Source organism: Dasypus novemcinctus, chromosome 4 (genome assembly GCF_030445035.2).
Source record: "Dasypus novemcinctus isolate mDasNov1 chromosome 4, mDasNov1.1.hap2, whole genome shotgun sequence".
NCBI classification, from domain to species: domain Eukaryota; kingdom Metazoa; phylum Chordata; class Mammalia; order Cingulata; family Dasypodidae; genus Dasypus; species Dasypus novemcinctus.
The window spans coordinates 155,500,968-155,513,990 of NC_080676.1; the positions used below are offsets into that span (position 1 = coordinate 155,500,968).

The 13,023-nt window shown below is 47.7% G+C and overlaps 1 protein-coding gene across 2 annotated transcripts in view; it reads right to left on the reverse strand.

Moving 5' to 3' along the window:
- The window catches only part of RUNX1 (RUNX family transcription factor 1), a 243,819-nt gene extending 231,211 nt beyond the window's left edge, over positions 1-12,608 (reverse strand). The window contains exons 1-2 of one of the 2 annotated variants that reach the window (XM_058296203.2): positions 12,336-12,608; positions 11,989-12,105 (exon numbers count right to left, since the gene is read on the reverse strand). In XM_058296203.2, the coding sequence (XP_058152186.1) occupies positions 11,989-12,046 (58 nt within the window). In that variant the 5' untranslated portion in view covers positions 12,047-12,105; positions 12,336-12,608. Of the gene's footprint in view, positions 1-11,988; positions 12,209-12,335 lie in introns of those variants that run through there. The other variant, XM_058296204.2, reaches the window with a different exon arrangement.
- Positions 12,609-13,023: the final 415 nt, after the last annotated feature.

A 13,023-nucleotide genomic window follows, 5' to 3' on the forward strand; every position in this document is an offset into this window, starting at 1 on the left:
CACAACATGGTGCAGAGTGACGCAGGATGTCCCTGAGTGGGTGTGAGGGGTGCTCCCTCCCTCCCTCATTTGGGGTCACCTTCTTGTTGAGGTCCTGGTACCCGACCCTGACAGTAGATGCAGCCAGGCTCACCTCTCCTCCTTCCTTCAGGTGCACGGTCTTTATTGAAAAGTGCAATAGAGAGATGGCGCTATTTGGACCAACTCCAACTACTTCTGGTCGAATAATGTGTTTGACCCTAAACTGATGTGGTTGAAGTGAAGCCTGTCCCACAAAAGGGAGGGAAACCTCAGCCTCAGAGGGTGGCTGCTGTGGCCACGTTGGCCTGGGTGGGGAAGAGCCAGTCTTGGATGAAGTTGACAGTGGACACCACTGGGGGAAGACAGAGGCCCAGGGAGAGAAGCGGGGCTGGGGTTACCCAGGCTATGTGGAACTCCCTCCAGACAAGCCTGAAAAGGGCATCTTTTAAGTCACAAGGATGCTCAAAATATAATCTCCAGTTTCCATTGTGGAATTTTTATCTCCTTGACAGCTGCACACTGTATAAGAAAAGAAGCTCCTTTGAGGTGACACAAGTATCGCCCTTCCAAAGGCACTCTGTTATTTTATTATTATTTTTTATTGCTGAGAATAATTAGCTTGAGCACCTTTTAATTTGCCCCCATTAAGATGTTCGCACAGCACCAATTAGAGGCTGGCCAGGCTCCCTGCATTGCATGTGCAGGAGCCTCTCTGGCTGTGAGCTGCCTTTGGGGTGGTGGGTGGGGGGAAGAGGTGATTGATTACAGCCTCCTTTGCCATGTGGGTGGAGCCCGAGGAGAAAGGGAAGGAACTTTCTGTGACTCTGTGGGGACTGGTTGTAGAATAATCAGATGAGCAATGAATGCCTTTGATTCAATTAAGGTTAAAGGAAACAAGAAACAAAAAAACCTAAAACTCAACTTCTCGAAAGATGGATTTGAAATGACATCAGAGGATCGGTGGCTTGGGCTTCTGAAATTACAAACATTTTCTGCAGAAATACACACCTGCCTTACTCAAAGGTCCATGAGTAAGCGGGTGTCTGTCTGTCTGTCTGCCTTTCTCACACTCTCTCTTCTGGCCACGCAACTGGCATCTAGGGGCCTGGAGGACCCTGTTTGCGCTTCCTGCTGTCACAGCAGAATCAAGCCCTTCTGCGTAGAATTTTTGTTTTGAGCACAGGACTGACACCCAGGCTGGGTGATGGCACCCATATCTCCCTGACTTCCTGAGAGACAGGCAGGGTGAGGGGCTGGAGTGTGAGCTCCTCAATGCCAGGTGGGTCATTCCGTGTTTACAAGGGTCCAGGGCTGGACCAGGACTGGGCAAGGAGGTGCAGAGAGCATGATTTAAGGAGGCGCTGCCTCTCAGGGTTCTGCAAGTGCAGGGCCAGCCTGGCACGACCCCGAGACTGAGCGCCTCCTTAAGTTCTGCCCCCCATGGTCCCAACCCTGATGGGTCTGGAGGTTGGGAAGAAAAGTTTAACTCTGCTCTCCCCCACCCCATCAGCAGCTCACCGTCACCCTGGGAGCCTGTTAGAAATGTGAATTTTGGGTCTCTGCCCTACTGAATAACTCGGAACCTCTGGAGCTGGGGGCCAGCAGTCTGTGCTGGAAATTAGCCCTCCAGGGGAGTGCGTTGCATGGTCAAGTCTGGATTCTGGGTTCTAGGAGCCACTCTCGTGGTCTGCTCCTTGCCCCCGTATGTCCTCCTCGGGGTGCAGCGCTGCCGGGAGGGGCCCCGGGGATGACACCGGTGGGTGCGGGACTTAGGGGGACTTCGGCACCAAGCATGGCGACCTAGAGCCGCTGGATGCCTCCAGGGCTGGGTAAGGGCCGCCTACTCCTCAGGGCTCAGCCCCTCCACACAGCAAACAGAAGGCGTCAGAACACCGCTGCCTCCTTCCAGGCAGAGGGGGCTCCTCAGGGACAGCGTCTCCGCCTGGGCCTGGCTCCCTGTTTAGCAGCCTCGACTGGTTCCCGTGACCACTGCAGGCCTTGCTTCCCTCAGTAAAAGAGGAATAATTTTGAAAGCACCTTCTCACAGGTTGTGCAAAGGATTTCAAGAGGCAACACACATACACACACACACATGCCAGGCCTGGTGCTGGGAATCAGTCTTGGCTGTTATGGCGATTCCTCTTGATATGCATAAGTCCCACCCTCTCTGCTAAGCAGTGCTGAGATGATCCCGCACTGCTGCCTGGCGAGAGAGATGTACTCTCATCTTCATCCACGCCCAGCTCCTGCACTGGCTGCAGGACCACCTTCTGAGGTTACCCGAGGTGGCTTTCCTGCCCCAGCCTCCCGTTTTATACACACTTAAGAGTTACCTTTTGCTTATCGACTTCCTGGCTGTGTCCTTTTGCTTCGTATGTATTAGCTCCAATCCGCTTGATAACCATGCCAAGTAGGGGCCAGCCCACTTTACAGTGCAACATTTGGGGCTCTGAGAGGTTGGATAAATGGCTGGAGCTCACACAAGTGCTGAAAGCTGGTGACGGGGTAGAAATCAGCCACCAGACTCCAAAGCCCATGGGTGCTCTGCTCCCACTACCCACTCCTATCAAAGTCATTGAAGATAGCCATTCCTTCCTGGGACAGTGACACATTAAGATGGATAGAAGCCTCCAGAAGAAGGAATAGAGACCTGCAGGTTGAAGCTGAGTCCTGGTTAACAGAGATGGGGCATTTGTGGGCATCTGGGGTCTTTCTCATTCCAATTGGTGAGGCCATGGCGGGGCAGGAAATAGGTCAGAATTTCAACTCCTATTTTTTTAAATATCCTTCTAATTTCCATTTTGGGGATGTGTTTTATAATGCACACACTATAATTGTATTATATCAGTACAGTAGGGCAGGTATATAATTTATAAATAAATAGCTATGAATAGGTCATTGAGGTAGACTAAGCAATTCTGACTATGTGGCATGAACAAAAGAGTTTGGAAATCACTGCATTTTAGCAGTGCATTATTATGGGAAGAAGTCTCAAAGGCTTTGCTCAGGAATCTGAGTTCTGAATGCTGGTCTGTGTGAGAGACAGAGAGAAAGAAAGAGAGAGAGGCACTTATTTTGCTGAGAGGCTGTTTCTGGGTTTGAATGATGAATACCATGAAACATATATCAGAATCATAGCCTGGGCTCACATTTGGCATGAAGACAGCCTTCTCCCACTTTCCAGAGGGTTCCAGCCAGTCCTGGAGTTCGGCAGCCTAGGCTGAGGCTCTCTTTGCCCACTTGGCATGGGTGGCCCATTTCCTGTTCTCTCATCAGACCTAACCCATTAACCATGAAGTTGCCAAGGGGGGTGTGGGCCTATGGTGGGTGCATGGCAAAGGCAGAGCTGGGCTGATGCATAGACAGAACATCCCAAATTCCAAGAGCACCAGGGCAGGGCAGGCTCTTCATTCCCATCACTAGCCTAAGGAAGTTCTTAGGGGCGTGGGGACCCGTGTATGTTGGTCTACTTAGTGTTTTGACATAGTGAAGGGATTGATCCTATAACGGACTTTCTTGTCCAGCCAATAAAAGAATAATTGACGGGTAAGGAGAAGGCCCTCCTGATTATCTAGGCTCTCCACCAACCTCTGATGGACAGGAGCTGAGCAGACCCTGTTTCTGGTTCTGAGTCAGAGACTGATCACTTGTGGGGTGTTGGACATGTCAATTGCTCCATGCCCTAAAGTAGATAGATGTCTACGATCACTTCCAGCCTAAAATTCTAGGACTTTCCTTTTGCAGAAGTTTAAACTTCTACATATATGTATTCTGATCACATGGTTTCAGATGCCCACCAAAATTACATAGAACTGTTCTATAAAACTATATATATAAAACACAGACATCTAAGTCTACAACTTCTGATCTATAGTATAAGACAGTGCCAGTCTAGGGAGGCTGATAAAGTGCATTCATTTTTTTCCAGCAGATTCATCCGCCTATGGGACACAGTTATTTCTTAGTTTTGAACAAAACCTAGAGGGAAGCTTATGGGAGGGATAGGATAGCTTTATTATTTTTCAGTAGGAAATAGGGAGGTGGGATGACTGACAGTTGAATAGCATCTCCACTGGTGGCATTTGTGCTTCTTCCTATGACCCCATCCTTTTGCAGTCCTAATATTCATTTGGGGTTCTAACATTGCACCTCTCTTCCAGGAGTTTTGGAATAATCTCCATTCTGATCATTATAAAGAGTGGATTCAGTAATAATAAAATTGCAGTTTCTGTTGTTTCTGTTCATACCTTTTAACACTTACATAATTTCATTTTTACCCATTCCCATCATGCTAAATATGCCAGCAGTCAAAAGGGCAGAAATAAGAGAAAAGTCCTCAAGGATATACCTTTTTTTTCCCTTTCTTATAATGCCTCCACACCCTTGCCTGGGTTTTAGACATATATGTGGTTTCACCTTTTATAAATTTATATACTTTCAAAGTGGGTGAATGCCAAGTTCAGGTGTAACTGTCAGCCTCATGCGTGATGCTGCTCAGTTGCAGCCTGCAGAAGGTATGGCATGAAGGCCTGATGCAGATAGTTCAAAGTGTGAACAGAAGCTGGGTAATAAAGTTTAGCTAACTGTGGTTGACATCAAAAGTGCTCCTGGAAAAATGTGCATCCAAACCAAGGTCTTTTAGTGAATGTGTATTCTCTTTTGCTCAGGTTGAGATGGTAGCAAAATATACACTTTATTTTTTTCATAAGAAAAGGAACTGAGCCATGAGAAAGACTGACAACATTTTAAGTCTCCCTTAAAAAATGTACACCAGAATGGAATGTGACCACGGACCAGCAGGAGATGCTTTCAGTGTTTTAACTTACTTTTGTTGACTCTTCTTAACACTTCTTCCTGGCAACCCTTTCTAGAAATTTCTTTAGGATTTACTAATAATGAAAAAAAAAAAATCAAAACCCCGTACATTTCCAGAAGAAGTTAGGTGCTGATCAAACCCAATCGACCCCACATGACAAGGTGAAAATAGGCTCGCTTTGTTTGTTGCTACCAGGTTATGGTTGACCTATTGCTCACAAAATTTCATTTTCTATCAGAGAGCAACAAAAGTTTCTTTTTTAGGAGTCATAGTGGTAGAGGGCATTAGTGGGCATCTAAAGGACCAGAAGTAGAAGTTGGGCAGCTGGCAAAGAAGGTAAACCAAAGCTTTGCAAAATGTTAAACCTGAATCTTTCCCTTTCTCAATAGACAAGCTTTCGGGATTTGATGCGTTGGTTCCTTGACTTAAGATTAATTTACCAGGGACTGCACTTTTACCCAGAGGAACATCGTCTTGAAATCAGGAGAGCAATTGATCAAGCCCATCCAGCAAGCTGAGATTCTATTTGTGGTGATCTTTGACACTGGGGCTCCTAAAATACCTGGGGGAACTCACTGTTTAAAAAGAGACCTATTCAAAAATAGACACATAGAGATTAGCGGATGGGAGGGCAGTGTTGTATACAAAATCAACCATTGTCTAAATGAACACTGCTCTTGCAGCAAAAAATGAAAAATTTATATTAGCTCTTATTTCAGGGGAAAAAGGGAATACAAGCTTTGTTTTTAAACTTTATTTTTTTCATACCGGTCATTGGCTTGTAGGGAGAGAGGATTTTCATCCAGACTTAGGACGGGGTGAATTGAGCCAGTAATTACAAAAGCAAAAATCACCTGTGACTTGAGGAAACCCAAGGAAGGAATAATATCTCATATATTATCTATTTGTCCCATTTCTGCCAAAGATAACTATCTTTTGGTAAATTTAAATAGAGGACAATTTAAAAGAAAGTTTTACCCAAAAAATTCTGTAGAAAAGAATTCTATTAAGAAAAAGGAAAAAAAAAATCCTTTAGGGGGTTGGGCCCATGGAGAATTCAAATGATTGAGGAAGAGAAAAAGGGAAACGCTTTCCAGCTCCTTGATAGATACGTTAATCTCAGGGCCAATTTGCTCCATGGCTCTTAGGCAAGGAGCATTCCTGTAAACACAGGGCTGTCTCTTTGTCATCTGCTCCTTCTAACGGTGAGATCTGGATTTAACATTGCGATTTAACAAGTGCGATTCTGTATCTAACATTGAAAATGGGTTTGACCTTGACTCCCATTGAACCAGCTCTTTGTCCTGCCCCATTCTACTTCTTGTCTGTTTGGCTTTCAATAAATCGAGAATAAATATTCACACACACACCCATGTCCATCCTCAACTTCCAACAAGAATTGGAGGAAGAGCTGTTGGGTTTCTCTGCTGATATAGAAAACACTACTGATTTAGAAAACACATCTCTGGGCCAGATAGAACCGGCTGTGCTCTGCTGGGCACAGTCTTTGTTGTCAGGTGGGGCTGATGCCCAACGGAGCTCGCTCCTTCCCAGCCCTTCTCCACTGCTTTGCTCCTCTCTTACAGGCTGGAAAGTTACAAGAGCCATTTTCCTTGGCTCTTGCCAGCCGGAGGTCTGGCCCACGAGATATGTAAGCGGAAGTTTGCAGCAAAGGGCTTCCCTTCCTGATGAAGAAGACTAAGCCCTGCCAGGAGGAGGGTTTGAGGCCTCACATCTCCTTCCTGCTTGGATAGATCTGCCATGCAGGGCCAGGCTCGGCGGGGTGGAACCGAAACAGAAGCATCCCACATCCCCCGATCCCAGCCCTGGGTGGCCTACTCCAGAACCACCTGCCACACCAGACAGTCCAATGGCCAGCCGTGCTAGCCAGCCTGACCTGATCCTCCCTGACAAGGCTGAGCATTGGAATAAAATGCATCAGTTTGGTTTTCTTTTGGGTATATTGTTCTGTTCTCCATCTAACGCCTTCTTTTCCTTCTCTGGCATTATTCCATGTCATCAGAAAAATAAGTGGGGAAAGAGGAAGAAAGAGAAGGGAGAAGGGAGAAAGAGAGAGAGAGGGCGGGACAGCTTCCAAAGAGCTATCTGAAGAACAGTAGTTGGAAAAGCAACCAACCCGGGATACTGTGGGAAACTGACTTCTTGCATGTGTGAAGTGGTAGGATAACTTGTTCCTCTCAGGAAATGAACATTAAAAAAAAACAACAACAAACATTTGCTTCATATTGTGAAATGAAGATTTGTGATCTGTTTTATGGTCCCTCTCTCTGAGGCCTTCAGAGTTTTTGAACAGGCACTCAGTAATTCTGAGACAAACTTGTAGAGGACGTTCTGACCCTCTTTTGCAGAAGAACTCTAATGAGACACTGAGACATTTATTGACTCATCTGGGTCACTAGGAAGTTACCTGAGAAACTAACAATTCACTCAAGTTTCCTGTGTGACCCCCACCCACCCACCCCAAAAGGAAGGAAGCCATAGCTGCTTTGGTTTCTGGGCTTTGGTGACATAGTTACAGCACTCGATCAGGAGTGCCACCAAGAAGTCAGGAAGATTGCAGTCTCTCAGAGCCCTGGAGAGCCTGCCCATGGTTCAGCAGGCAAAATGGCTCTTTCCTTCAGAATCTTCAAGAAGGTAAAGCTCCATCAGCGCTCTCAACAGGGACCAATGACTCTGCCAATCCTCATACGTTTCACCTAAAGATTTATGTTATGACGTGCCCCAAGAAGCCTCCATATTTCAGAGTTGAATATGTCAAGCCAAGTTCTGAAAGGGCCCTTGCTCTTTTTCCGTCCTCTTTTTGAGTACTTACAGGCAGACAAAGGATGATAGGATGTCTACGAAGCCAACAGGTGGGTTGATTTCCTGACCGCCACTCACACCCCGTGGGGATTCCTGCAGCCACGGCTTCATCCAGGCAGTACTCTCTGCCTCCGTGGGCCTCCCCTCTTCTCTTCGTCCCCACCTTCTTCTCCCCCATGGCCCATGTCACTTTCTCCACAAAGCCTCCCTGGTGTGCATTGTGACCACGCCTCTCCCAGAGTGGACAGTGGTTGACCCCACCTTAGGTCACGGAACATTGGTTGCCATGGCTAATAGTCACTGCTCCCTCTTTATGGCTGAGGTCTGCACCAAGAAATTGGCACAGGCTAATTTATTCCATATAGACAGAGCTGCCTTAACAGCAGATACTGCCACCATCCTCATTTCACAGATGGGGGAAACTGAGGCTCAAGAGAGAAACTGCTTTACGCAACCTGACAAAAGCGAGAAAAATGGAAAAAGAAGAAAAGGCCCTTGCTGGGCTGTCAGCTCACTGCCTGCAGCCAGAGCTCCAGCGCCCACCTTTTTCTAGGCTGTTGGAGAGCTCTGGGCCCACTCCTCTAGCCTGACAACCAGTCGTGCCTCTGTCCAAGCATCAGCCCCAGCCTTGCTTTCTCAGTTAAAGGTGCCATCTTTTCTGAGCACATCTGACATTTCAGATCTATTTCAAGAGAACAGAGGAATCTCCCGATTACTAATTTGCTTCCAAAAGCTCTAAAGGGTTTCTTGCCGTTTAGATCTGGGCCAGCTGCTCTTTCTGAAGATGCTTCTGCTGCTGGCTGCGGCTCACTCCTGTGCGTGCTGTGTGAGCAGGTGTGGGGCCTTGCCGCCCCCCCTCCCCCGGCTCCCCATACCCCACCCCCATGGGGAAGGCCCAGCTCAGGCCGGTTCTGAAATACAGCCACAGTGTCGCTAGAAGAAACAGCCAAGGGACAGCATCTTGGGGGGGATATCTTTCTGTGCTTTTAAATCATGCACATTTTAAAACTGCTCTGTCGTTTCCAAAAGTTTCTTAGCATGCAAAGAGACTAAGTGACAAAGGGTGCGATTATGAATGTAGACATATTTTTAACACATGTTTTGCCCCCTCAGTTTCACAATGCGTGGGCAGTTTCAGCATGCAAAACTCCATCTCACCCAGGAGGACCCCAGGTCTGAGTCTTCAGTATCTAGGAGAGGCCCCAGGACTCCTCTTTCCACTGCTTCTTCGTGGGTCTAGGGGAGTCAGGTTGGCTAAGAGATGTATGGTGCCTGATGCCCAGGGAATACCCCAACGGCTTCCCAAGAGCTTACATCTTCAGTTGAGCCAGAAGTGTTCTAATAAAGATTCTTCTGGAAAGAGTGGCAAACAGATGCTCAGAGACAAGCATACTTCATATGTTCAGCCTTGATTCTGCAGTTCCCTTGAAAGACTCTTCTTACAGGGTGAACTTGGCGGCTGAGAAGATAAACAGCCAGCCAGCCTGGCAGAGATTTTTACCTGTGGTTCTAGGAACCCAGAGGCATTGGCTTTTAGGCTTTGCATAGACCACTAAGCCACTTCTAAGAAGGAAGCTACCTGAGGCATTTTGCAAAAATATGTGTGCGCTGAGGCTTTCCCTCTTCACACCTACACCAGCTCTTTCTACAGACACATTTGCACCCTGCTAGGAGAGCCAATGGTTGGGTTCTGCACGAATCTGGTGCTGCTATAACCAGGTGCTATAATTCCAGGGAATTGCAGTAACCTGATCTCTTCCTACCTATGCAAATTAAATGAGAACCTGGTGCGGTGTGCTAGAAAAAAGAGCCACATTCTCAGTGGTAGACCACATTCACTCCATGGACCAGTCTTTCAGACCGCGCCTGCCTCTCTTGATGAAGGGAACAAGGATTTACTTCGTGTCACCCCTCATTTCCACCCCCTTCCCCAATTTCCCCATGGGCATTGTGTTAAAAATGAGTGATGGGTTTCCTTCTGTGAGAATTGCCTGGGCTGAGAAAAGCGACATCTGAGGAAGAACAAAGCCTGCTATTTCTCCTTCCACCTCAGAGTTACTTTTGGGAAGAAAACACAGGCTGTGAGTGAAAGGTGGTGGAGAATGACCAGTTTGGGCAAGGTTAACGCGAGCTTATGTCACCAGGAGCTGGAATCATGGAGAACAATGTGTTGGGAGTTGGGTGATTCTTCTAGCATCGGACTCCAAGGCAATGTCCAAAGGGGACTGAAAGAAAGGACAATGGGCCACCTCTCCAGCTCATGTGAGTGGTGTGGGCAGCCCACCTGGACACTTTTAATCCTTCTGTTGACTGATGGCTTTTGATAAAGTTAAAGGGCAAATTGCCAAGAGCTCACCTTGGTCCTCTGGAATTAAATCTCAGCGTTACATTTTATTGAGTTAGAGCGTTTGAAAGGCCCTGAATGCCAGGGGCCAAGAGCAAGGAGTGGAAAGACCTTTTCAGATGAGCCCTTCTGTGTCTCGGTGTGAGTCTGAGGTCCTCCTCAGACTGCAGCCTTGCCAGCTCAGTGCCCGCTGTTCCCACATTGCGGCAGTTCAGGGGCTGCCCACAGGGCCCTGGCTCTGCCGGGGGCTGGCGTCCGTGAAGGCCGTCACGCCCCTCTCTGTGCTGTTTGGCCAGGAAGGACAGCTTCGAAGGCCAACACCACACACTGAAATCCAATCTATTGCCCAGTAGGTTTTAAAATTTCCTGAATCTGCCACCCTGCGCTGATAAAATTGGAAACAATACGTGTTTGGAGGGGGGGTGTGGAAAGCTGAGGAAAGGCAGGAAGGTATTTTTCTGTTATTCTACAAATATTGCTTCCTTGGCTTGTTAGCCGCCTGGAGGAAATGCAGAGAGGGAGCAGTTTGCAGCTTTTCCCCCGAGCCCATGTCTCTGCTGGATGAGCCCAGGGCTGTGAGTCACCCACTTCCACATGATTCAGCTTCACTAAAATTTCCTCGGCTGCCAGTAAAGCAGCTCTTGAAAACCCTTTAATTTGAAGCTTTGAATCGGTAAATGCCTTGCTTTCTTCCCCTCTCTCTAAATCTCTCCCCCCACCATCACCGCCACCCACATCTTTGTCAAGCTTTTAAATTTCAGAGACCCGGAAATACAGAAGCTCTGTGGCACCGACAATCGCGTTTGTTGTGACCAAGTGGCTGACAAGCCATCAACATTGTCCTGCTCACTTGGCTGTATGAATAAATAATGAGTCACAGATACTATTTGGGTGTACGCGGGAAGTTTGCAGCCAGAAAATTAATTATCCCCCCATCCCTTCTCACTCCATCCCACTTCTGCCAAACCACGGAACCACGCTTAGCGGGTACTGGTCAAAGTGCGTGCCCTGACACACCACGATGCCTGCACCGCATTCTTAGGTTATTATTGTGTTTGTTTAAGCACAACTCTCTTTTCCCATCAAAGATACACAAAACACACATACCCCCTCCCACACACACACACACAAAGTCACAGTTCGACTCGGCTTTACACATGCCAAGAAGCTGGTGACAAAAAACGCAGACAGGTTTTCTGCACTAGCTGTTCATTTCAGTGTGTGTGCAATCTCACGACTTCAGCAGAGAGCCCCAAGAAGGCTGGACTAAGGCAGCGTCTTCGTTCCACTTTGTGAGACAGGCTTCTGGACGCAATGGCTTGCTGGCTTTCTCTCTTGAAAGATGCCGGTTGCCTCTTTCCATTGGGGCTACAGTGGAACACGACACTGTCCCGACCTGATGATTTCAGCCTGAAGTCTAAAGGAGCTGTCTGTCCAGCTCCTGGGCTCTCTGCCTCTTGGAGACAACCGAGTTGCCACTCTGCCCCTGAAGTCCTGCACGTATGGGCAGAGCACCCCTGCCTCCGGGTCCCCGTGGTCCCTGTCCTCCTTGCCAGCCCTACACATGTGCCTGCTGCACCTCGGGCAGGCTGGAGTCTGGGCCGCACAGCGTGCAGAGTCAGGGACCATGCAGACACAGTCATTCCAGGCAAGGGACGACAAACTAAACCCTGGAGCCCCGAGGGCACGCTCTATAATCTCCAGGACTTGAAACGGAGCGGCACAACTTCCTTGCACTTGACAAAGTTCTCACGCACCCGACTCAACACTTCAACAGCTTAGCCAAGTATTTATCAAAACATTTCTGAAAAGCTGCCACTCGATGAATAAGTAATCCAATAGCCTTGTAATCATACACCTCCGTTCCTCCCACCAAACCGACGGGGGATCCACAGGGGAGACCGGCACCCGGGGTGAAACGAGCTGCCATTTCATTCTACAGAGCTGTGCAAAAGGAGATCTGCAAAGACCAGCGTGTACTCACCTCTCACGAAGCACTGAGGGTATGAAGGAAATGACTCAAATATGCTGTCTGAAGCCATCGCTTCCTCCTCCAAGTGCACACTCTTCTTAAGGCGGGCGACGAAATGATTTCTTTCACCTTGGGAGCAAAAACCAAGAAGGGGTCATTGTTTGAACTTCACCCCCTTGCCATCACTCTTGACATCTCTCTCTCTCTTTTTTTAAAAACCTCGACTCCTCTGGGACGCCCCAAGCCGTCTGAAAAAATGTACCTTTTCGAAAACAAATATTCAAATTGTCAAAGATTAAAAAAAAAAAAAAAAGCGCACACACACGGCGGTGGCTGGGCTGCGGGTTGAGGATGCTTACCACCCTACGAAACCCTGTGGTTTCCAGTCAGTGTGACTCGACCTGCCAGCTGACCACTGCTGCTGGGCTCAGACTTCTGACACTGCCAGGCTACCCAACTTGTGGTTCTGTGGTTGTTTATGAGGCCCCAAAGAAGTTTTCACACAACCCAAATTACAAATTTAACTGTTCCCCTTTCCACAGCCCATCTTCATTGGTTCCCGCCAATCATGTGACTTCAGTGATGTCAAGGTTTTTTTTTTTTCTTTTAACATTCTGAGCCATGCCCTTCCTTCCCTCCACCTGCCCTCCCCGAGGCTGCACAAGAAAATAGCTGAGGAGACTTTGCAAGAGAGGGATGTAAAGAAAAGTGATTCAGTCTCTTCCTCTAGCAATGGTCTTCGCTGAGTTAGTGTGACTCGCCTCCTGTTGCTATTTGTGGTTTGGGGAAACTACTGATTAGTTGGATAAAGATTTCATTGCTGCTTATTCAATAGTAATTCAACCCTGGCGGCTGTTCGAAAGGATGTATGTACCTCATCGTTTAAAAGGCCAGGAGGAACTAGGGGAAAGTACATTCCTTGCTGAAGAATATAACAGCATAAGTGAAACTATAAAGGGAAAAAAAAATACATGGGAATGTGTTGGCGAGTGTCTGGCCCCTAGGAGGATCTAGAAGGTTGCTGGTATTTTAAAGCCTGAAAAAAGA